Source organism: Ctenopharyngodon idella, chromosome 2 (assembly GCF_019924925.1).
Source record: "Ctenopharyngodon idella isolate HZGC_01 chromosome 2, HZGC01, whole genome shotgun sequence".
Classification (NCBI taxonomy): Eukaryota; Metazoa; Chordata; class Actinopteri; order Cypriniformes; family Xenocyprididae; genus Ctenopharyngodon; species Ctenopharyngodon idella.
In genome coordinates this window covers 25,377,388-25,404,547 of record NC_067221.1, presented here as the reverse complement: position 1 = coordinate 25,404,547, position 27,160 = coordinate 25,377,388, and the positions used below count along the sequence as shown (strand labels likewise).

Below are 27,160 nucleotides of genomic sequence, written 5' to 3'. Positions count from 1 at the left end.
ATCGAAAAAATAATTGGACAACTAATCTATTATCAAAATAATCTTTAGTTGCAGCCCTAATTACAAATTATTTGCTCTTATCATTGGATCGTGGCTGTATTTCTCTGTTAGTGTTACTGGATCTTAGTGCTGCCTTTGACACTAGCGACCACAACATTATTTTGAATAGACTCAAGAATGATGTTGGTGTTAGTGGAATTGCATTAGCATGGTTCGAATCATACTTACCTGACCGTTATTAGTTTGTAGTAGTAAACAAAGAGATGCCCTATCGATCACAAGTTCAGTATGGAGTACCGCAAGGCTCAATACTAGGACAGTTGCTGTTTACTTTGTACATGCTACCCTTGGGAGATATCATTAGGAAACGTGGCATTAGTTTTCACAGTTATGCTGATGATACTCAGCTCTATATTTCTTCGCACCTTGATGAATCTTACCAATTCACAAAATTAATGGAGTGCATAGCTGATATAAAAAATTGGATAGCAATTTCCTACTACTTAATTCTGAAAAAAAAAAAGAGATTCTAATTATTGGACAAAAAACCTCTGCATGTAATAACCTAGAATACTGTCTAACACTTGATGGATGTTCTGTCAAGTCTTCGTCGTCAGTTAGGAACCTGGGTGTGCTCTTTGATACCAATCTTTCATTTTAAAGCAACGTTTTTAGCATTTGCATAACCGCATTCTTACATCTTAAAAATATATCTAAATTATGACATATGCACTCAATGACAAATGCGGAACAGTTAGTTCATGCGTTCATGACCTCAAGGCTAGATTATTGTGTTTTTGCTGGGTGGTTGCCCTGCACGTCCAAAGCACAGCAGCTAGAGTTCTTACTAGAACCAGGAAGTATGACAATATTAGCCCGGTTATGTCAACACTGCATTGGCTCCCTAATAAACATTGTATAAATTCTAAAATCTTGCTAATTACTTACAAAGCATTAAATGGTTTAGCTCCCCAGTACTTGAGCGAGCTCTTAACACATTATAGTCAAGTCAAGTCAAGTCACGTCACCTTTATTTATATAGCACTTTTTTTTTACAATGCAGACTGTGTCAAAGCAGCTTTACAGTGATAACTGGTAAATAATTTGGCTGCACAGCAGCTCATAAAGAAAATGGTGTCATTTTCCAGCTAAAGTAAATTCAGTATTGATTTATTCCATTGTATTCCAATTTATCTATATATCAGCACTGGAGAAAACAGTGATGTCATCGTCCAGCTCAGTTCTGTTTGCATACAATAGCGTCAATGCAGGCAGATCAAAAACATTGAATAGTCCTTCACATCTATTGCGATCTCAAAATTCTGGCCAGTTGATAATACCTAGAATATCAAAATTGACTGCTGGCGGTAGATCCTTTTCCTTTTTAGCACCTAAACTTTGGAACAGTCTTCCTAGCATTGTTCAGGAAGCAGACACACTCTGTCAGTTTAAATATAGACAAAAACACATCTCTTTAACCTGGCACACACATAACACATTATCTACTTCTATAATTCAAATCATGTAAATTGTTAGGCTGCATAAATTAGGTCAGCTGGACAATAACTTATGGCAATAAGTTATATAATAAGTAATAAGTTGGCAATAAGTTATATATCTAACCAAAAGGATGATCCAGCCAAATTTATGCTGCTAAAATGGACAGTGTGTTGTCACAAAACCAATAGAGACAGATGAATGAGTTTAAACTTGTACAAACTTTTATGTAAATCAACGTCAGTTCTGGCAGGTCACATCAGTCAAGCTCACATCAGCTGACTCCCAGGTGACTCACGTCTACCTATAGGAATACGACGCCTATCACAGCATTCATATATAAGCTCCTCAGTATTATCAGCAGCTACTGCATTTCTCAGAAGCTAATTAAATGGTGAATTCAACAGGCAAAACCGCATGTGCAATCGGGAATTTAGCGAAAGGGATTCGTTCCCCACATGGATTTCACCTTTTGAACACGCAAATTCGCCGCATTGATCCAGTGGCGGTGCTAGGCCGGGGCTTGCAAGGGGCTACAACCCCACCAGAAATGTGCTTAGCACCGGCGCAGCCCCCCCAAGGATTTTCTAATGATTTTCCTGTTTACTCTGTGTCACTTTCATTAAAAAAAAGTAATTAAAACCTAAAAAAAAATAAAAAAAAATAAAATAAAATAAAAAAAAGGGTTAATAAATGTTGTAAATGTGCCTATAAACAATGGTTTTACTGGGGGAAGAGTCATTGCACGTTCATGTACAGCACGCACGTTATGAAGCGCCTCGTCAACAGCTATTATATTGGCGGGCAATGAAATATGAAGCAAAAGACCGCAGACTTTAGACACATCTCGGAATATTTCAGAAGATAACAACAGAGATATTGTCCTCTTCTCTTGTATTGTAATCTGCTATTGGTGAGTAGCTACCCTGATCTTATGTTATAAACATCAAATAATATAACGTTAGATTTTAATATAAATTCTTGCGCGTTGTTCCCCCTAGCTAGCCTAGTGGTGATGAAAAAATAAAGAGAAAATGTTGATTCCCATCTAAACATATAGATTAATGCATTAAACAGGCCGCATCTCATCTGCTATTTCAGTTTCTCGTGCCACGTTTTAAAACGCCACGTCAAGTTCAACTAAAAACACATCACCGGACACCCTGCGCTCTTTTCCATGTTGTTTGTGTTTTAAAATCACAAGCGCGTTCCTTCATTTAGCTCACTACAGAATACATAGACGTATGTACGCCTATATGTCTGAGACTAGTCGACAAGTTTTAATAAACTGTTGTTGAAAGAGCAATAATAAATGTGGTAATAAATGTGTTAAGCAAAATTGGTAATAATAAATGTGTTAAGCAAAATTGATAGGCTACTGTGCTTAGTAACTGTGTACACTTTTCAATGAGACCTTGTAAAGGTATAGTTTAAGGTAAAATGGAAAATGTAAAAAGTAAAATGCAATAAATGCCGGGTATTGAAGTTATTGATGTACATAATTTTTTTTCTGAGCACCCCCTTTGAACTGTTGAGCCCCCGCCTTAGCACCCCCAAGAAAAAAATCCTGCATTGATCATAAGCCGCCTGATTTGGAAGTGATTGAGTTAGCATTAACTCCTCGCATTGTTGCAATTAGACATGGACTTGCTGAAGTTATACAAACCCGATTCCAAAAAAGTTGGGACACTGTACAAATTGTGAATAAAAAAGGAATGCAATAATTTACAAATCTCATAAACTTATATTTTATTCACAATAGAATATAGATAACATATCAAATGTTGAAAGTGAGACATTTTGAAATGTCATGCCAAATATTGGCTCATTTTGGATTTCATGAGAGCTACGCATTCCAAAAAAGTTGGGACAGGTAGCAATAAGAGGCCGGAAAAGTTAAATGTACATATAAGGAACAGCTGGAGGACCAATTTGCAACTTATTAGGTCAATTGGCAACATGATTGGGTATAAAAAGAGCCTCTCAGAGTGGCAGTGTCTCTCAGAAATCAAGACGGGCAGAGGATCACCAATTCCCCCAATGCTGCGGCAAAAAATAGTGGAGCAATATCAGAAAGGAGTTTCTCAGAGAAAAATTGCAAAGAGTTTGAAGTTATCATCATCTACAGTGCATAATATCATCCAAAGATTCAGAGAATCTGGAACAAGGCCGGAAAACCATACTGGATGCCCGTGATCTTCGGGCCCTTAGACGGCACTGCATCACATACAGGAATGCTACTGTAATGGAAATCACAACATGGGCTCAGGAATACTTCCAGAAAACATTGTCGGTGAACACAATCCACCGTGCCATTCGCCGTTGCCGGCTAAAACTCTACAGGTCAAAAAAGAAGCCATATCTAAACATGATCCAGAAGCGCAGGTGTTTTCTCTGGGCCAAGGCTCATTTAAAATGGACTGTGGCAAAGTGGAAAACTGTTCTGTGGTCAGACGAATCAAAATTTGAAGTTCTTTTTGGAAAACTGGGACGCCATGTCATCCAGACTAAAGAGGACAAGGACAACCCAAGTTGTTATCAGTGCTCAGTTCAGAAGCCTGCATCTCTGATGGTATGGGGTTGCACGAGTGCGTGTGGAATGGGCAGCTTACACATCTGGAAAGGCACCATCAATGCTGAAAGGTGTATCCAAGTTCTAGAACAACATATGCTCCCATCCAGACGTCGTCTCTTTCAGGGAAGACCTTGCATTTTCCAACATGACAATGCCAGACCACATACTACATAAATTACAACATCATGGCTGCGTAGAAGAAGGATCCGGGTACTGAAATGGCCAGCCTGCAGTCCAGATCTTTCACCCATAGAAAACATTTGGCGCATCATAAAGAGGAAGATGCGACAAAGAAGACCTAAGACAGTTGAGCAACTAGAAGCCTGTATTAGACAAGAATGGGACAACATTCCTATTCCTAAACTTGAGTAACTTGTCTCCTCAGTCCCCAGATGTTTGCAGACTGTTATAAAAAGAAGAGGGGATGCCACAGTGGTAAACATGGATTTGTCACAACTTTGAGATGTGTTGATGCCATGAAATTTAAAATCAACTTATTTTTCCCTTAAAATTATACATTTTCTCAGTTTAAACATTTGATATGTCATCTATGTTGTATTCTGAATAAAATATTGAAATTTGAAACTTCTACATCATTGCATCCTTTTTTATTCACAATTTGTACAGTGTCCCAACTTTATTGGAATCGGGTTTGTACTAATATGACTGACTCAAGAACTAACTCAAACCAGCATGAAGAAGGGTTTCAAGAGAAGATCAAGCATCCACGTCACAGCCGACTATTTCACTCTCCTTCATCTCTGAATGTTTTCATAAGCTAAGCTAAGTTCCTTTTGATGCTCATTGTTTTAAAGCTATCCGGTATTGGCAACATGCTGTTGTTAAGGCTATCAGTGTTGCTTAGGCTTCTAGTCATTCTCAGTAAAAATGTTTGTGCAAAGCTTTTGCGATCGTATTGGCAATTTGTGTTACTTATCTGTTGTCATTGGTAACTGGCTCGATCGCTGCGCATGCTGGTCAGGTCGCTTTCATTTGTATAGCAACATACTTGCTGTTCGGGTCGCCTTGTGTTTAGCGCTGTACATTGCAGATTCAAGCAGCTTTGCGGTAGAGACAGGAAAACAACAATTCATGGTGCAAACGGATTGTCTGCTGTGGCGCAGAACAAAGTAAACATGCTCGTTCTTAAAGCTATAGTGCCATTAGAAAAACACTTGTCCTTAAAACTATTGTTGCTTTTTGGAACAAGCTGTTCTTAAAGCTACAGTTGCTATTGGGAAAAAAAAAAAAAAAAAAAAAAAACGCTCGTTCTTAAAGCTATAGTTGCTATTGGAAACATGCTGTTCTTAGAGCTATAGACTGAAAATATCTAAAGATATTTTAAAATGAACAAAGACATTTGCTTTACTGTTTCAACCCCCTCTCTCTTGCTATAAGGGCCATTTGGAAGGCACAAAGGTGTTGATAGTGATGAAGGCCTGTAGGCCAAGATGTGTGTACATCGGGGGTCTACAAATTGTCACACTTTTAGTACAGTGGGGGAAGCTTTAACCTTCCGATTGGTCAGTTTGAATGTCTCACATTTGGGTTTCAGTCACATGGTCAAGGAAGGGATAAAAGAAGATTGTAACTGTTGCTCTGTCTCTTTGATTCTTGGCTTTTCTTGGGCACTCTCTGGCCCGCTCTCTCTCTCTCTCTCTCTCTGTCATCCTCTTTCACTCTCTCTTTAACTATCTCTCAGGTAACGTTTTACATACATTCTGGCTACGATTAATGGTATATGATTTTATCATCTCATACATCTATTTTGTAATTATTTTAAGTGTAACCATAATCAGATATTGTCATTAAACCCTTTCAATTACAAATTATTTGGCTAACTAGTTTTGATTTAGTATTAACATTAATGTGCTCCCTACTGCAAAACAATATTGTCACACTATTGCAATGCTCTCCCACATATTTTGCTATTGTAACTGCGCTTATTTCCGTTGTTGGTATAAGTTGCAGTGGGTGGTAATAGACAAGAAATGTACAGTTTTCTACCATCTTGCTGATAACGTTTCTTTAGTCGTTTGGCGACCCTACAGCCTGAACCCCTGTAGGAGGTCCACCCTTACAGTTGCTATTGGAAACACGCTGTTCTTAAAGCTATTGTTATTGGGAACACGCTGTTCTTAAAGCTATAGTTGCTACTGGGAAAAAAAAACAAAAAACACTCGTTCTTAAAGCTATTGCTGCAATTGGAAAAACACGCTGTTCTTAAAGCTATAGTTGCAATTGGAAAAACGCTCATTCTTAAAGATAGTTGCTATTGGAAAAACATTCTGTGTTAAGTTAGCAACTTTTCTGTGGCTTAAAGTGCCCGTATTATGCCTTTTTTTAAGGTTCCTAATATTGTTTTGGGAGTCTCCTACAACAGGCTTACATGCATGCAAGTTCAAAAAACACTTTCGTTTTGTCATAATATACATTTCATTTTTCACCTCAGTTCACCAAAGATTGGTAAATGATTCGTTAGAAGCAGTTCAAAGAATCAGTCTCTCTAAACCCATTAACCTTATAAGCGAAGCTGAAAACCTCTAAACATAAGATAAACTGGCCCCACGTTATGTTGTAAACTCCCACATTAGCTGATAATGCATTACACTTTGTAAACAAAAGTCATGCTCTATCCTTGATCATTACTCCAAGTAATAGACACATTTTTAGACAATATTGGACCCACATCCAAAACTGTGAATTTTTAACGATCGCTAGAAAATACATACATCAATTATTAATCATACTTACAGGTTGAGATTCAGAGGAGCAAGCTGGTCCAAATAAACTGGGCACTGATCCATATTTTAAGACCAAGCGTTTTGTGAATCCTGCATTAAACTCCCCGAGGTTTGAGAAGTAGTCATCAGTAAAATGACGGAACACAACAAAAGATTGTACTGCTGTGGTACTGTTGAAAAAAAAAAAAAGAATTTTCCCTGGTGTCTGCAATAAGTGGGCGGGCAATATGCTAATGTTTCATTGTGACGTCACAGCAAAATGGCTTGGGATTCATTTTACAAATGACTTGTTTAATTGACTCCGAGTCGACTCCTACTTTTGAGAGACAATAACTTTATATACGGTGCACTTTCAGATTTAAAACTTTGCAGGATGTTTTCATTCATTTAGAGCAATGTTACACACTACATGAAAGGTAATTTTCAAAAAATCCATAATAGGGGCACTTTAAAAATGATCAGGGTATTGTAACATGCTGGTCCTTAAATACACAGAGGTCTCTTATTCAACACTAACAACGTCGTAGCTTGATGATCCCATAAAGGAGTGTGAAATCATGGGAGTCATCATCTTCACTTCCACAGCCGGAGGAATCAGCCCGATGGGAGCAGAAATCATGTTCATGAATGAGGAAGCACTGTATTTCATCGCTTAGCTGCATGCTGCATCTAAGTCAGACTACCACTAGTTTAATACTAGTCTGTGATTTACAACATGCTTGTTGTATCAGATTTGCTGCCGCTAGGGGTGTAAGCTTCCCCCAATAGAAAAAATAAATAAATTAATTAATTAATTAATAGTTTATGTATTAGGCAACGGGTGTATGCTTCTCCGACCAGACTGTTGCTATTTTAATACTAGTCTGTGATTTACAACATGCTTGTTGTATCAGATTTGCTGTCAACTAAACTATCCAATGTGAAGGCCTCCTTCCCTTTTCTTTCCCTATGTATAGATAAAACATTATCAAAATTATTCCAGATTGCATGGATCCACGGAAACAACTAATAATTCTGTATTATGCGGGCCAGATAAGTAATTTGGCAATGTCACTTTGTAAATAAAGGCGAAGCATCTGCACACATACACATTCAAACGTGCATACCTATAGACTAAACACGTATTAAAAGAACGCATTAAAAGTCTTCGGTTTTCAGTTAAAAAGGTGTAATTTAAGCAGCCCCTAAGTTAATAATTAATGATTTTTACAATGGAAGTGATTCAATCAAAAACTTTAGCTCAATAATAACTTTCCCTAGAGCTGCTGTAAAGCCAAAACAATCTCTGTCCATTCATTTTCCTATTATTACTGTGAAGCTGCTTTGAAACAATCTGTATTGTAAAAAGCACTATATAAATAAAGATGACTTGACCAAGGCTTCAAAGCATGTATTGAGTAAGTATTGCAATTTCCTAAGAAGCCCTGTTTTGAGGGTCAATTCTTTTCAGAAAATCATGTGAACAATGACAAACGAAGCCTTACTCTCTGGTCCATCACTTGCATGTTATAACCAAGTCCACTTTTGTGGCAATAAGTTATATATCTAACCAAAAGGATGACCCAGCCAGCTTTATGCTGCTAAAATGGACAGCGTGTTGTCACAAAACCAACAGAGATAGACGAATGAGTTTAAACTTGTACAAACTTTTATGTAAATACTTCGTAAATCAGTAGAATAACCAGAGTAATATATATACAGGGAAATTAAAAAAACAAACAAAAAACAAATACAATAAATCAAACCAATATGCCAAACCCCACTGATGATACCAAATTCAAAATAAAATATAGCTGCAAGCAGCAATTATGGGGCCAAGCACAAAAGCGGCACAACACGACAGCCAACATGGCTTTGAGCATCAGACCAACCGCAATAGTGAGCAATTAAAGACCTATTAAGATCATTTGAAGCAAAAGAGCTGAAAAATCACAAATACATTCAATAATAAAGATTTACTGGTTTATCAATTTCGACCAATAGGTGGCACTGTGATTAAATTAATGAGGTATGGTCAGAGTGAGGTGACAATGACACTCGCAAAGTTTGGTGACAATATGTCAAAGCATTGCAGAGATACAGAGTCATTTTGGCATCAAGCCTCTAATTTGTTGCTGTGGTAAATGAATAAGGTTTCGTCTATCAACACGAAATCCATAACATTTTACCAGCATGGTCTAAAGATGATACGATTCGATTTTGGTGAAAATTGGACCAACGGTTTAAGAGTAGTTAGAAAAAGTATGATTTTAAAGAAAATCAAAATGACTCACAGGAAGACACACGGAATTAGTTAAGATCAGTCTCATTAAAAAAGGCCACATTCATATAAATCTATTAGAATTTTTTAAAATTTCATTATAACATTTGACCACAAGGAGGCGCTGTCTCAAAACCTATTGTGTGCCTTCATCACTTTCAACCAATAGGTGGCGCTGTGACCAAATTGTTGTGGTATGGTCAAAGCAAGGTGACAGTGACTCATGCAAAGTTTGGTGTCAATATGTCAAAGCATTGCAGAGATATAGCTTCAAGAGTCGGTTTTGCATCATGCCTCAAATTCGTTGCTCTGGTATACAAAAACGGTTTGACGTATCGACTTGAAATCCATAACTTTTTGTCGGCATGGTCTGAAGATGATACGGTTCGATTTTGGTGAAAATCGGAGCAATGGTCTAGGAGAAGTTCGAAAAAGTAGGTTTTTAGAGAAAAACAGTATGGCGGACAGGAAGTTCAGCCGACTATGGCAAATTTGATATCTATGTTCTCAGCATAATATAGTCAAAAGTTATTAACATTTTTGTAAATTTTGTTATAACTTTTGACCACAAGGTGGCACTGTGCCGAAACTTTTTGTGTACTGTCAGGGCATGGTGCCAAAGACCCTTACCGAGTTTCGTAACTATACACTAATGCGTTCGTAAAATACAGCATTTTAGCACCAAATTCAAAACGGCCGACGGTCAAAATGGCCGATATGGGAAAACTGGATATCATTCGACTCGGCACGATGCCCCAAATCTAAACGAAATTTATGATTTTTGGACAAACCCATCAGAAGTCATAAGCAAAAATATCCATTTTTCGTATCTCTGGACCAGTAGGTGGCACTGCACCGCAACGCTGCACGTTGCCTCAGGTCATGCTTGTGATGACATGTACCAAGTTTGGTCTGAATATGATAAAGCGTTGCGGAGATACAGCCTTGTCTATTTTCGTAAGCGCTACGTTAAATTAGTTTGCATGTTTTTCGAAAACGGTTGGAGAAATCGACTTGAATTCCATAACTTTTTGTCGGCATGGTCTGAAGATGATCTGGTTCAATTTTTGTGAAAATCGGAGTAACAGCCTAGGAACAGCCACAATCCCACCAATTTTTGTGTGTGTCCTCAGGGTGACCCCATACACGTGTGTGTCAAATTTGGTGCATATATTCATTTTGGAGTTATAGACATTTATATGTATGAGATCATAAAAAAATGACCCATGGACGACTTTGTTTTGATTTTTTTTGCCACTTCCTATCAAAATTTTGACATCTGGGCTTAAACATTTAGTTAACCAGCTTAGGTTCCGTGTTTCCTACGCTGGTTTCGTCTCGATCGGTTCCGAAGATATTCGCAATCGTTTTTTTAAGCGCTAAATCACCACGCCGCACAAACCGTAAGTCGAAACCTAGCATGTTTGGTATCGTTGGACTCGGCAAGGATTCAGGAGTTTAAGGATATACTCCCGTGAAAATAAGTCAACCAGATCAAAAGTTATAAGCATATCTTATAAGCATATCTCCACCAGGTGGTGCTGGTCCGAAACTTCTCAGACTCCTTCAGGGCATTGTGCTGATGACCCATACCGAGTTTCGTAATGATACACTAATGGCGTTCATAAAATACAGCATTTTAGCATAAAATTCAAAATGGCCGACGGCCAAAATGGCCTATATGGGAAAACTGGATATCATTCGACTCGGTATGATGCCCTGAATCCAACGAGTCCAAATTTATGATTTTTGGACAAACCCATCAGAAGTCATAAGCAAAAATATCCATTTTTCGTATCTCCGGACCAGTAGGTGGCGCTGTGCTGAAACGCTGCATGATGCCTCAGGTCATGCTTGTGATGACATGTACCAAGTTTGGTCTGAATACGATAAAGCATTGCAAAGATACAGCCTTATGTCTATTTTCGCAAGCACTACGCAAAATTCATTCGCATGTTTTTCGAAAAAGGTTTGAGAAATCAACTTGAATTCCATAACTTTTTGGTCGACATGGTCTGAAGATGATCTGGTTCAATTTTCGTGAAAATCGGAGTAACGGCCTAGGAGGAGTTCGAAAAAGTAGGTTTTTCAGAAAATTCAAAATGGCGGAAAAATTTTCCTGACGGAAAATGACGTCATAGGGTCGTCTTGACCCAAGGAATCAGGAAAAAATTTCGTTTCTAGCCCTAACGGATCAAAAGTTATTAACGTAAACATAAGTGCAACTTTGGACATTTCTTGTAATAATTATTTGACGTAGCCTACTTTTACACTCAAAATTATTCCTTGGCATCCTCACATACAAAAATGCATTTTTTTTTTAAATTGTTTGCATGCGGGAGGTATGCTATTACGTCATGTACAGAGTGACATTAACATTTAAGTTAGCCGGTGAGAGAAAATGGCACTATCAAAGAGTCTAAAGAGGAAAGTTGACAGTGAAAATAGGTCATACAAAGAAGAATAGAAAGACAACTATGCGTTCGTCCTACCTAGTTTTGTGAATGCAAAGCCAGTGCGTCTTATCTGCAACGAAGTTTTCGCTGTTTGCAAAGAATATAACACTGTGTCTACACCGGACGCGAGCGGCGCGACGCAACTGAGTCATAGAACACATTATAGTCAGTAATTTTCGACGCGACAACAAATTCCCGACAGTAAACAGATTCCCTGTTCTGTTTCTGACGTAGTCCAAGTGCTTTGCAACGGTCGGTTTGTCAAGTTCAGTGTAGACAGCTTTTAGCTGTTGTGGCAAGATGCAACGCGAAAAAAGTTGCGTCTGGTGTAGACACGGTGGTAATATTAGAATGCACCACAAGACGAAGATCTATTTCAGAAGCAGCCACTATCAAAATAATCAAGCGGGCCAGATATTATTGATGGCGGGCCAGTTTTAGCCCATGGGCCGCCTGTTGCCGACCACTGGCATAAAGTAATCAAAAGTTGCATTTGGAACCAAGGTAGCCTTTTTGTTTAGCCCTTGACGCCCCTAAAGGGCATTTTTTAAATCGTTCCTCTATGAGGAATATCTCATGATCGACGCATGGGATTATGTTGATTTTGGACTCATTTTAATCGGGAGCATCTGCTGTAAATAATGATGTGCACATTTTCCACAATCAGAGCATGTTTCATGAAGTTACAAGTGAAAACGTGACATAAATGCCGCATCGGTATATTATTTACATATGGGTCTTGCGGGGCTTCACGTACAAAAACTCGCTGAAGTTTAGTCAAAGCCCAAAACATTATGCTTGTTGTATTCTACTCAGTGAGACCTTTCAAATGACATGACACATGATTATCTGAGCTGTATGATGTTTTTGTCACACTGCAGTGCAAAAAAAGAATTTCATAAATTATGAAAATTTTTATTTTTATTTTTCAGCAAATAACTCAGAACTACTTAGGAGTTAAAGTGGCTACATTCATTGTAAAGTTCAGACTCTAAGCTTTCAAATTACACCTATTTTGTGTTGATCAAGGCAGTAGTTTTGAAAAATATGATTATTAATTTTTTTGTAGCTAGGTGGCACACATGGTTTAGCGGGATGACTCGCACTCATTAAGAGTTGAACAAAATGGTTAGATGCATTAAAAAGCTTCTTAGCTTTAAAATGATACCTATGTTGTGTTATTCCTGTCAGTGGTTGCTTAGTAATTTGATTATGATTTTTTTCGTGGGGGGTGGTGTACTGGTGGCGGTACACTTCGGGCTTAAAAGGTTAAAGTAGACAACTTCAATAATAAATTGTAACATTTAAAGAGTCCAACAGAAGCTAGCTTTTTTTATAGCTAGCTAACTCTAGCTTTAGCTTTAGTGCACTAACATAAATTCAATATAACGTGAAAACAGATACAAATTGTAATGAACAGAATACAAAATACATGAGAAATTTTCTGATCAGGATTCCATTGTTGCGTCCCAATTTGCCTACTTATACTATACTCTAAAAGGACAGCAGCCTAATAAATTGGCTGCAGTCTGTCAATAATGTTAATCAAAAAAAACAAAAGGACAAAAAAAAAAAAAAAAAAAAAAAAAAAAAAAAAAAAAATCACTCACTGCTCTTCACTGAATAGCTTTAGTAGCTTTAAGAAACAATGTATATTTAATTCATAAAGTGAAGACTATGCATTGTTTTATTTATTTATTTTTACATTTGATACCTTTTAAATGTAATTTCTTTAGTAGACTATTGGCTGAATATTATTAGACTCATGGACTAGAGGGCTGCATTGGGATTGGAATCCCGCGGGACCAGCGAGCAGGTGGGCGGCATTACATTTGCTGTGGGTGGGAGCGGGCGGCCAAAAAATAATTAATTTAATTACTTAGATATATAGCCTACTGTCTGGGGTGGGGGTGGAATATATAGTGCACGCATTTAGCTTGCCGCAAAGCACCGGCAAAAGTAATGATTCTGAATGTGTCGGAAAATAATAGCAAGGATTAGAGATCGACCGATATGGGTTTTTCTATAACCGATGCCGATGTTTAGAGGTCAGGGTCAGCCGATGGCCGATATGTGCTGCCGATTTTTAAGGCCGATATCTTGAAGTTTTCCCCTTCATTTGCATGCTAAAATGTCACACTAATAATAAGTGGATGCACAACATTTCTAAACTTAACATCATTTATTGAACACTGACTTGATTTACATAAAAGTTTTAGAGCATTTATCAAGCTGAATTTTTCAAGTTTGTTGGAACATAAATGTAAACTTAAATATACATTTAAATAAAATAAATACAACTTTATAAATAAAAATCAATTAAAAACTTTGTCATGTTGCACAGCCTTGTATGCAAGGACAGTGCTAAACTCTTAGTGATTTCTGACGTTTTTGACGGTTAACGTTAGACAGGTTTAATGAGGGTAATAACTGTGCGACATATATAGTCATTTGTCGGAACACATCACTTTATTACACTAATGTCCATTTTTATTCGCATTACACAGTTGATGGAAACACAAGCAGATGCGCATATTCTTGAGCTGAATTTTCATTAATGCAAAGCTGGATGGAAACCCGGCATCAACCAAGAAGGGGAGCCAATGGATATCACAAAAGAAGCAACGTGCAAACTTTGCGGAAAAGTTATGCCGGTAAAAGCTTAACCTCGGTCAGTATTCAAAGTGAAAGTAAAAGTGACGGAGCTGCCTGACGCTGCATTAACGGAGCATTTTCTCTCAGAGACGAATTTCAACATAATATGCTGATAACGGTATATAACTGTCTTAATTTATTCCATTATTTCTCTTGTGGCCCGTACATATAGTGATACAAATGAGAAGAATAGTATTTTGTGTTAAACAGCTTGTTTTCATTTATTATTTTTTTTGGTGCTTAATTTTCATTTATGACTGCAGTGTTAGGAAATATTATAGACTGTTAATAATTTTAATTATAGGTCTAATTCATTGTATAATAGACCTAAAAAATGTTTAAAACATTTTCAAAGAGGAGCTGATAGCCTAATCTTTTATTATCCTCACAGCACGTCAGTTATGCGGTGATGCGCTGTGAAATTATTGCGGGGCAAATTTATTATAATATTTAATAATAAAAGTAGCTTACCTAATAGCAATAATAATAGACTAGAAGAATGTAACAGGCTTACATTAATTGGAAATGCCAAATCCTCTTAATATTGCCAATATTTGTCGGAGTAACATAGCCCTCAATCACGCTGCAGTGTTTGTGAGAGCTGCCGCCTTCTCCACCCCAAAGCACAGAGTGAAATTCTCCGACTCCGACACAGGAAAAATAAAACAGAACTTATAACATTGGGGCTAATATGTTAGCAAGCAAGCTGCTGGTAGTTTTGGACTACAGTCCTTAAAGGTAACTACAAGTAAGCGAACCTTCAACCAGCTGTAACATTATGCCAGTTCCCGACGGTTCTATGATATCCGTTGTTTCTTTCACTAAGTGAAGCAACACTTTTTACTAGTAATATATAGTAAATATATGGCCATAGGACTTTGAAATATCAGAATTTAAGCCTTAGGCTACCTTTATCTCCCAGTACTGTTATTGAATCTTCCAAAAGTTTCAGTTCACATGCGGCAGCAGCACATTCCACCGCACCAATAACACAGGGCTGCCCACGGACGTGCCTGGCTTTAAATCGGCGCTACTAAACACGGATATCGGCCGATGGCGATATATTAAAAAAAAGACAAATATCGGTCCGATATATCGGTCGACCTCTAGCAAGGATACATTTTAATTGTTTAGTAATATAATAGTGTTTTCTGAGTCAGTGTTGGCTGCAAAGATGAAGTTGACCATGCTGACTCGCCATCTCCGCAGTATAGTGGACGCGCCTTTAGAGAGAAATGCACCTTTCATATGAATTTACATAATCAGAGAGTATTTGTTTTTGATTTGGATTGGTTCTTTTAAAGGGGACCTATAATGCCCCTTTTATAAGATGTAATATAACAACAACAACAACAAAGCTGGAGATTCTCATGCAGCCAAAATGATGATTGATCAAGAGATTCAGGAAGCAGTTATGTTTCAGGACGTTTCTGAATGGTTAGTGGATAAAATTATGTAGTTGCTGTGGAGTTGATTCACCTCATCGACTACCATGTGTCGTCATGTTAATCTTTTGCAAATCCAGCATTGAATTGACCCTCGTTTGTGAAGCAGTCCGGTGTAAAATTACGGCATGGCAACAACACTCTACAACAACAACTCTTCCTCTTCTCTAAAGCAGCCCAACATGGCCTTACCCCCTTTATTGCGTGTTCCCGGGGACAGTGTTTATGGAAATTTTGGGGTTTGTGATGTCACCAACCCAGAAAGAAGCTCATTTTAGTCCCTAAAAGCCGTTTGTTGTAGTCCTTAAGCGATTTTTGTAAAAGAAAATATCTCCCTTTGCATTGAACTTTGAGCATCGTAACTTTGGAGATGTTATTTATGCTCAAACAGCAACATTAAACACTTGTTGTTTGAGTTTACACCAATAAAAGCAGCCTTTACTAAAGTAATAACTGCTGTACAGTTTCGAATGATATTACTCTTATCTGTATGACCATAAATGGTGGAGTATTTTAAGTTGTTTTTAAATTTTGAAAAAAATTTGAAAAAATTTAAGTGATTGCACTGGCGCCTCCACGCCATGCAGTAAGCACGCTAATACTTTAGCTGTACACTCCGCACAAACAGTTGGATATGCGCCTAGTAATAGCGCACATTTATCTAGGTCCCAAGACTATTTTGTTGTATGAATATATATAAACAGTCGATATATCAAAAGAAAGAACAAAGCCTCTGCTTAAAAAAAAAAAAAAGGTAACTTAATTATTTCTTATTTTAATTTTTTTTTTATATCCACTTGAACGTGGGTAAGTTTCATTACAAAAATATTTTAAACAAAAAGCTGAGAAAAATCACATTTTGAACATAAAAAGAAATATCAGAAATATCATTTACAGACGTGGCTTTAGCGGCATTGGGTTTCTAGACTACACCAAGGCCAATTTCACACATTTTCCAGGCTTTGGATTTGAAGCATAACTGTGTCTCATTTAAAAGAAGACACTTGGAAATTTGTCTTCATCAAATCAGAATTATTTAGCCATAAAGAAAATAGTTTTAGGCTTAAGTGGTTTGTAAAATTTTAGAAAATATTTTTATGACAAAAAGATAAATATATTATATATATTTTGTATACAGTACAGTACCGAACCGATTTTTCACCATTTTCATCATATACAAAAGCAAGACTTTCATCCAGATAATTACAATTTTGTGGAAAATAATGTAATATTTCCATGACAATAAGCAGCAGTGTGATCATTCCTACCAGACATGGAAAAATGAGGGGGTTGAATACTTTTGGCATAGTAAATGTGTATATACAAAAAGATAGGGGGCAAAAAAAAAAAAGTATATTATCTCACATGTTCTGCCGAGCAATGGACTCCAGACGATCCGTCATTGATGGCAACGAAGATACTGATGATGAGGGATGCAGAAGAAACAGAGAAACCAGAGATTCAGGACATCATTTGATATTCAAAATTATATAAAATATTCATAATATATTTTATAGTGACAGAAAAAGTAACCCAACAGAATTAGACACCAAGATCATGATTTTCTGTTAAACTTTTGAACAAATAAAAAGATTTAAAAAAAAAACACCTCTTCAGTCATTTCTGTACGGCTCGGTCCAAAGATCATCTGAACCAATTTTTGTAAGAATTGGGCATAATTTGAAGGAGGACTGGCGGAAAAACTGAATACTGTACTTTACAAAATGGCCACTACTGTAATGGGTGGAGTCTTAAAGTAACATGTTAAAAGTTATAACCTTTTGAAAAGTGAATTTTCAAATCAAATCATTATTTATTACCATCACTACATGTGTGCCAATTTTCCATTTTTCAATTTTCCAAAGTGTTCCATTTTCCCATGTTTCGTTCATAGTACTACCATAGAATCCCATTTGGGAAGAAGAATCATAATACTGTAAATATAGTTGCAAGCAGCAATGTGGGCCCAAGCACTGAAGGCACCACAAGCAGAACAAGCAGAGCAAGCATTGCAAGTACAGCAAGCACTGTAAGCACAGCAAGTACAGCAATTGGGACAATGTTTTCAAAAGTTATAAGCATTTTTTCAAAAATTCTCATATCTCTTCTCAAAATTCTTAGGTACCTTCAGGACATGCTGATGATGATACCTACTGAATTTTGTGCCGATATGTCAAATCAATTTAAATGATATTGAAATTTATGACAAATTTTAAAACGGCAGACCGGTGGTTCATACGGTCCTGGCAAAATCGGTATCCTCGGATTTGGCATAGCACAAGGAACCCATAGACACAAAGATCATGATTCTGATAAACTGTTCAAAAGTTATGAGTGAAAATAGCCATTTTTTCAGTTCTCATGACCTGTAGGTGGTGCTGTTCCAAAATTTGGCATGGACCCTCAGATCATGGATCTGATGAAGCGTATCAAGTTTCATTTCAATGGTTCAAAGTTTGGCCGAGATACAGCCTCTGAACCAATTTTGGGTCTGCATTGTTACGTTGTAAGTAGGGGTGTGAGTAGAGGTGTGACTAGAGGTCTGATATCCGACCAGAGCCCGACGGGTCTCAGAAAACTTGCGGGTTTCGGGTTGGGTTTGGGTCAATGTTTCATTAATATCTTCGGGTTGGGTTTGTATCTAAGAAAAACTATATAGCCTATGTAGTTAAGGTTTGAGTGCTGTCTGCTGTGTTGTGGCCGAAAGAGCGCACAAAAGCGGTAGCATATTTCAGGGTTTCTGCAGGTTTCATCAAATCTAATTTAAGCTTTTTTTAATGCCAATTTTTACATTTTTAATGTCATAAATATTATATATATATATATATATATATATATAATATTTATGTTGCTAAATGTCGATAGATGATGTCATACGGCAATTAGAATATTCATCATGTCATTGTTGCATTTGCATTCTGCCAAGTGTCAACCCTTTACATTTGTTTGCTTCTCTGCTGCTACCCTTTTTGCTCACATAATATATTTTCAAATTCAAAGCCAAATTCCAAATAAAATTGTTTCATCTATATATTTTTCTGGTTTTGTTGTCAGACAACATGAAATGATGACTGAAACGCGGCCCATTAAGACTACATACAGGGCTTGACATTAAGCCTTGTCATTCACTTGTATGAGTAAAACAGTTGCTTATCCGGAAAAAAAAAAGGATTTTTTTCCCCAAAGTTTTTTTGTGGTGAAAATATGAATTTAAAATTTCTGAAGCAATATCCTTTCAGAATATTACAGCTTTGACATATTTAAATGTGCATATTTGTGATAGATTTGTGATAGATTTGTGACAATGTTCCTTCTAAAATGTAAGTGACTTAATATGAACTTTGTTAACTGAACTGTTGTATGAAATCAGTTTCTTTTTGTGTGTGCTTCGCTCATGTTTCCATTTCTCCTCGAGATGGTGCGAGCCTCGACAGCGCAACCTTGTTATTGTCACTACATTATACAGCCTATTATTATCCACTATCGATCGCCACTTAAACTAAATGTAATAAAATCAGTCATTCTCACGTTTTTTTTTTTTTTTTTTTTTTGAATTGACGTTTTAATCAGGTCCTTGTCCAGCCGGGAAAGTAAAATTCTCTTTCACTTGCCCCTTCAAAAAATTCACTTAACCCGGACTATTTGACAAGCGTTACTTTCGAGCCCTGACATGTTAAACCAGCGCTAAATCCTGATTTATAATCGAGACGTTGTCTGACAAAATCACAATACACATAAGATAAAGACATTTGCTGTGATTTTGGCTATATGTACACATAAAATGATCACTCAGGTTAGAAGCAACAGTATCTATTTTATTTGTTCTCTGACAGAGCGCATAACCTCAACTGAATGCGCTGCTCCTCTCAGCCACTCACTGAATAGCAGACGCAGAGAGAGAGGTGAAAGCAAGCAAAATCTTGCGCTCGTGCGGCAGTACCGGGGGGTCTCGTTAGCTAGATCAGGTTAAAAAGTATATTTGTCACAATGCGCTTTCTTGGAAAAAAGTCGCAAAAGGGGTCTGAAAAGTCGCTAAGTTGGCAACACTGATGCAGCCTTCCGTGTCCATATCCCAGCCGCTGTCCAAAACGGCATTACGGCAATTTTGCACCAGCCAGAGGCAATTAACAAACTGGTTCCACGTGTGAATACCAATGTAGATATTTTGCGACAGCAAATCAAAGTTATTAATTATGAAGGCTATATTCAATATAAACTGGTAGTATTATTTTTCTTCAAAACTATCTAAAAAAATGTAATGCCTGTAGGAATAAAATTGAATGTTTTTAATGCCATTTAAGGCCTTAATTTTCGCAAAATCCATTTAATGACTTTTAGTGCTTTTTAATTCCCGCAGACACCCTGCATTTATATATAATTTATATATTAACAATTTTGCGCATGTTCCCATGTTCCCCTGCTCTTGCACACTTTTACGGTCACAACACAGCAGACGGCACTCAAAATTTAACTATGAGTGTGATAAGTCAAGCAATTACTGTGGGAAAACTTGTTACAGTGCCAAAATGATGCAGAGAAAGCTGCACTGCAACAAATTACCGAATAATAGGAAAAATATTCATCAGACATAGTCACTCCTCATGTGTGATGGATAACAGGTGAGCCGGGGGAGAGCACAAAATTACAGGCTAGCTTACATAACCCTCTAAAATTACTATGCAATAATGTGTATGAAGTGAATGAGTGTAAACTGAGCACAGCGCAAATCAAATAGACGCGCTGCTGTTTGTGTCTCTTAGAAATCAGAGCTTTGTCAAGAGTAGGCTACTATCAATAAATACTGCATCATAAACATTTTCTACCATTTGATATATATATTTAAATGCTATAAAGCTTAAGAGACAATATGATAGACGATATGATACACAAATGAGTGAAAACTCTGAGTGAAATGAGCTGAGCACGTTCGTAAATCAAATAGCAGTGTTTCTCTTGCGTCTCTCAGCTTTGTAAAAACATTTAAATGTTTAAAGCATTGTACGATATGTTAAACTAATGAGTGCAAACTATATGAATGAAATGAATAACAATGATAATAACATTTTATTTATGGCCGCCTTACGTGACACTCAAGAACACCTTACCAGCAGATAAAACGTTGTCTGCATAACAGTGAACATGGATACCATATTTCCTAAAAATGGTTCCAAGTGGCAATAAATAAATAATAAATAATAAATAATAAAGGACCCAGAATTGATCCCTGTGGGACACCTGCAGTAATATGAGATGATTTCGTTTAAACTAGCCTAATTAAACAAATTGAGTACGACCGGAGAGATATGATGTGAACCAAGCCAGAGGAGTACCTACAATTCCAATGGACTGCAGTTTGTCTAAAAGAAATTCATGAGAAATAGTATCGAATGCTGAAGTTAAATCAAGAAGAATTAATATAGATAAGAGTCCTGAGTCAGCCGCTACCAATAAGTCATTAGAAATCTTGACGAGGGCAGTCTCAGTATTATGATTGTGCTGTGAAAACCTGATTGAAATTGTTCGTAAAAGTTGGGTTATGAAGCATGACAGCGAGTCAAATAGTCAAATAGCCATGCTGCCACGTGTCTCTCTGAATCATACACATTTTCTAACACTTGATCTATCTATTTAAATGTTTTAAACCTTGTACGATATGATCTTGTCTTTTTAAACAATAAAAAGCTCCGCGATTACGTGAAGTGACCGACATAGGAAATGAATGGGAAATATGAAAAAATATGAAAACTCAGAATCTTTTGGTGGTACAAACTACAAATCAGCCACTGTGCAGAAAAAAAGTGCACAGCAATGAAGGAGTGACACTCTAAAATGTCAAGAGTGCAAATTGTCAAGAGTGCAAAAGACACATAAACCCCCACACCAACCCACACATATACAGGTGCTGGTCATATAATTAGAATATCATCAAAAAGTTAATTTTTTTATTATAAATTATTTTTAAAAATGAAACTTTCATATATTCTAGATTCCCTACATGTAAAGTAAAACATTTCAAAAGTTTTTTTTTTAAATTTTGATGATTAGAGCGTACAGCTCATGAAAGTCCAAAATCCAGTATTTCAAAATATTAGAATATTTCCTAAAATCAATCAAAAAATGGATTTGCAAAACAGAAAAGTTAAAGTTCTTTAAAGTATGTTCTTTTGTGCACTCAATACTTGATCGGCAGGACATATTACAGCAAATGACTTGCTCCTAGCACAAATTACTGCATCAGTGAAGTGTGGCATGGAAGTGATCAGCCTGTGGCACTGCTGAGGCACTATTGAGCCTTCAGATCATCTGTATATTGTTGGATCGACTGTTTCTCATCTTTCTCTTGAAAATATCCCATAGATTCAGGTCAGGCATATTGGCTGGCCAATAAAGCACAGTAATATCATGATCAGCAAACCACTTGGAAGTGGTTTTTGCACTGTGGGCAGCTGCTAAAGTCCTGCTGGAAAAGGAAATCAGCATCTCCATAAAGCTTGTCAGCAGATGGAAGCATAAAGTGCTTCAAAATCTCCTGGAAGATGGCTGCATTGACTTTGCACTTGATAAAACACAATGGACCAACACCAGCAGACGTCACGCCCCCCCCAAATCATTATTGACTTCAGAAACTTCACACTAGACTTCAAGCAGCTTGGATTCTGTGCCTCTCCAGTCTTCCTTCAGACTCTGGGACCATGATTTCAACATGAAATGCAAAATTTACTTTTATCTGAAAAGAGGACTTTCGACCACTGTTCACTGTCCAGTTCTTTTTCTCCTTAGCCCAGGTAAGATGCTTCTGACGTTGTCTCTGGTTCAGAAGTGGCTTGGTAGTCCTTTTCCTGAAGATGTCTGAGTGTGGTGACTCTTGATGTGCTGACTCCGGCTTCATTCTACTCATTGTGAAGCTCTCCCAAGTGTTTGAATCGGCTTTACTTGACAGTATTCTCAAGCTTGCGGTCATCCCTGTTGCTTGTGCACCTTTGCCTACCCAATTTCTTCCTTCCAGTCAACTTTGCATTTAATATGCTTTGATACATCACTCTGTAAACAGCCACCCCATTCAGTAATGACCTTCTGTGACTTACTCTCTTTGTGGAGGGTGTCAATGATTGTCTCCTGGACCATTGCCAAGTCAGCAGTCTTCCCCATTAGTGTGGTTTCAAAAAACAAAAGATACCCGGATTTTATACTGTAGGGATGGTCATTTAATGAAACTCAAATGTAAATATTCTAATATTTTGAGATACTGGATTTTGGACTTTCATTAGCTGTACGCTCTAATCAACAAATTTACAAAAAAAACTTTTGAAACGTTTTACTTTACATGTAGGGAATCTAGAATATATGAAAGTTTCATTTTTTAAAATAATTTACAATAAAAAAAATGAACTTTTTCACGATATTCTAATTATATGACCAGCACCTGTACAGTGCTGCTTGAAAGTTTGTGAACCCCTTGCAGAATCTGTGAAAATGTGAATACTTTTAACAAAATAAGAGGGATCATACAATACGCATGTTATTTTTTTAATTAGTACTGTCCTGAGTAAGATATTTTACAAATTTTTTTACAATTTTTACATGTGGACCACAAGACAAAAAAAAATAGCTGAATTTATAAAAACAACCCGCTCAAAAGTTTGTGAATCCTTGATTCTTAATACTGTGTGTGGTTACCTGGATGATCTACGACTGTTTGTTTGTTTTGTGATGGTTGTTCATGAGTCCCTTGTTTGTCCTGAGCAGTTAAACTGCTCAATATTCTTCAGAAAAATCCTCCAGGTCCACTCACTGATGCTCCAGAAGGAAACACAATGCATTAAGAGTCAACTTTTGAACAGGATAAAGATGTCCAAATTTTTCTTATTTTGTTTAAATATCTTTTTTTTTTTCTTCATTTATTACTGCCCTTCGGAAGCAACAGCAGACTCTTAAATGTTTGCCAGAAGACAAATTAAAGAACAATATTCCTTGATCTTCAAATTCAAAAAGTTTTCACCCCCCAGCTCTCAGTGTTTCCTTCTGGAGCATCAGTGAATGTTTGAACCTTTTTTAATAGTTATGTTGGAGTCCCTCAGTTGTCCTCAGTGTGAAAAGATGGATCTCAAAATCATACAGTCACTGCTGAAAATTGGTTCAATTACACAAAAGATGCTGGAAAACAGAAGAATTTTTGGGACCTGGAGGATTTTTTTGAAGAATATCGGGGAGTTTAACTGCTCAGGACAAACAAGCGACTCATGAACCACCATAACAAAACATAAAAACATGGATCATGGATCATCCAGGTAATGACATATAGTATTAAGAATCAAGGGTTCATAAACTTTTGAATGGGGTCATATTTATAAATTCAGCTATTTTTTGTTTTGTTTTGTGGACTTTATGTAAACATTGTTTATGTAAAATATCTTATTCAGGACAATACTAAAAAAACTTATTTTGTTAAAATTATTCACAATTATTCACATTTTCACAGATTCTGCAAGTGGTTCACAAACCACTTTCAAGCAGCACTGTGTATATATATATATATATATATACGAACTAGCGTGACTTTAACACAAAGGAAGTTTTTGCAAATGTGTAGTGATCAGCAGGCAGACATGAGGGCAGACGCCCCCATTACATCAATAGTCCCCTTTCATCTGCCATAATGAAAAGCACAGGACCCCAAAACTCACACCTCCAAGAGAAGCAAACAAGGAAGCAGGTAAGCCTATCAAGACAATCACCCTGACCATTTGTGCAAAGAAAGAATGATGACATTAGCATGTCATTGAGCAGGCTAATTCTATCACCATTCTCCCCATTGTTCACCCCAGTCCTATGACCTAAGGTGTGAACTAACTTCCACTCACCAGACAGGTTTTGCTATGTGACTTGAAGTCACAAAGGACACAAATGGACACACAGTGGACAAAATGGAGCAAATCTTCCCCATTTCTATTAACAGAACTCTATATACTTAATGAGTGTTGTTTGTGTACATGCAAGATATACAAACTTGCCTATTAAAGTATACATGAATGCATAGGTAGTTCAACATAACCCAATGATGTTTGGACTTTGTTTTCATCACGATGCCTAGGTTAATGTGAAATTGGTTTGGAAAGTGAATTATGCATAGGAAAAACCTTAAGGACACTGTTCTAAACATGAACTTTAAGCTATGCAAATGAACCTCATGCAAGAGGGGGGCCATCCAGTGGCCACCTCTGACAGCATCAGCCAATCAAAACACTGGATCTGAAAGGTGCTAATTTGCATTTCCCTCCTTGTCGGGACAGGTTAAAAGACTTGTTTCTGAGACAGAGAATTGTTCCAGTTTGTCGGGTTGCTGCAGTTTCTCGTTCTGGTTCCAGGCTCCAGTTCCTGTTCCAGTCCTGGTTCAAGGTTCCACGACAAGCTTAGCCCCCCATCTTCAAAATATCTTCTGCTCCAACTTCAAAATCCTCTCATCAGAGATCCTCCAGATCTGCGTGTTCCAGACTGGCCAGATCTACACTGACTTCAGAATCTAAAGATCCTTCTGTCTGCGTGTTCCAGAGAATAAGGATCATCTGCACAGACATCAGAACCTTTAAAGGCTTCTTCTTCTGCGTGTTCCAGGAAAAGGACCTTCTCTGTGCTCCAGGAGTTCAACGTTCACAAGTACTTCGTGTTCAAGGCTGTGAAACGGATTTTCAACTCCTTTCTTCCCACTGCAAATATCACTTACCAAACCTCTTTCTAGAGACCTTGGCATTAGTGTATATTGTCAGTATATGATTATCTAATTTGCATTAGCTGTTATCAGTTAATAACAAATAGTCTCTCGGTTTATTTGTTGAAATCAGAATAAGGTTTACCTTATTTCTTCTAGAGAAACTATATCTTTCCATAAGATTAACTTGTAACTGCCATAGTAACATCCTACTCATTCACTTGCATTTATTATTTTTTTTGCACTTTATCCATAGTTGTTAGTTACTCTTGTCTATACTTTTGTTAATAAAATCCATTTATTACACTTGTGTCTTCCTTGTGTTGATAATACAGTAAGAGGCTCTACAAGTTAGCGATATCTCACAAATCCTCCAGATTGGTCAGATGATGAACTTCCTCCAATTTATAATTGTAATTCAGTCAACAATCCGAAAATATTGGAAGGAATCATCTGACTCAATATTAATATTTAAGACCATAAACCACTAAATTTGTGGTACCCTCGAGTGAGGCTAATCCAAAATCACTACAAATGTGTGAAATAAAATCAATGATTCAGCCACAAAGTAGTAAAAAAAAAAAAAAAAAAAAAACTGAACAGCAAGGAAGAGGTTACACTCTAAAACATTGAGAGTACAAAACAGACACACCCACTCAAACACATACTCACTTACATACACACCCACTCAAACACACACACACACACACACACACACACACACACACACACACATCACACAAATGGACTGGTATGGCTGTAACAATATGTTAAAATTGAGCCAAAAGGCTCAAATAAGAGGTTGAAATCAGATCAGACCCAGATTTATTAAGCTGTGATAAAACATACCAGTTCATTTGTGTTACATTTTTATTGAATTTTGATGTTATGTAAACTCAAAAAAAATATATAGGAATATAGTGGTTACACTATGGGATTTCATATTTTTCTTTTTTTACTCCCACCAAATGGCACTAATCTCCCTTTTAAAAAAATGGTTTTTAAATGCCTTGTCTCTATTTTAACATGGAATACTGCTTTAATTGAAAAATAATTTAAAAGTATATTAGAAAAAAAATTCTTGCATTATTTTCAATGGGGAAAAACAGCTAATAAAAAAAAAAAAAAATCATAAAATCCCCTTAAAATTCCAAATAATCACAAATATTACTGAACAAAAATATATTATATTGGTTTTCCTGAAAAACAAACAAAAAGTTACATTTCAAGTAGGGCTGGGAGATACAGCTAAAAAATGTATCACGATATAATGTTTCATATTGTTCGGTATCGATAATTATTGAAGAATTTTTAATAACCTTAATAAAAAAATTTAAAAAAGACCAGTACAAAAAAATGTTTGAACTTAACCAATCATTTTAACCAAATAATTTTAAAACAAACCAAAATAAAATGTAAACAAATCTTTCTTATATTTTATATGAAGATTAAATAAGTGTTAAAGAAACTTAGAGCTGCACAATTCAGGATAAATTAATATTTTTGTTTGTTTCAAACTAAGATCACGATTCTGAATGACAACTAAACAAAATAACATGTAATTTACTAGAGGTTCTGACAAAATATTAATTGCTGCAGTCTATTTTAAAAAATTTAAATTTATTTGAATTAATTATTTTTTAAAAAATCTTTTTGGATGTATGATTCAATGACTCGCTCATAAATTCTTTTGTTCCATTACTGGATGAATCAGTGTGTTTGAAAGAATCGGTTGAATGAAGATTCAACGTCAAATACATTTTTTTTAACAGTCACTTGTCGCCAACCTGATGGTGAAACAATGTAATCGATAAATGCTTCG

At 36.6% G+C, this 27,160-nt stretch overlaps 1 protein-coding gene across 10 annotated transcripts in view; it reads right to left on the bottom strand.

Annotated features, from left to right (window-relative positions):
- med1 (mediator complex subunit 1) overlaps positions 1 to 27,160 on the bottom strand; it is a 633,161-nt gene that overhangs the window by 552,297 nt on the left and 53,704 nt on the right. For 8 of the 10 annotated variants that reach the window (XR_007927076.1, XR_007927078.1, XR_007927079.1 and 5 more), the window contains one exon: positions 16,998 to 17,052. The exons of the other annotated variants lie outside the window; for them this stretch is intronic. Coding sequence is in view for 4 of the 8 variants with exons in the window: in XM_051877089.1 (XP_051733049.1) it covers positions 16,998 to 17,052 (55 nt within the window). In the remaining 4 variants the exon portion in view is untranslated. The remainder of the gene's footprint in view (positions 1 to 16,997; positions 17,053 to 27,160) is intronic. 10 annotated transcript variants of the gene reach the window in all.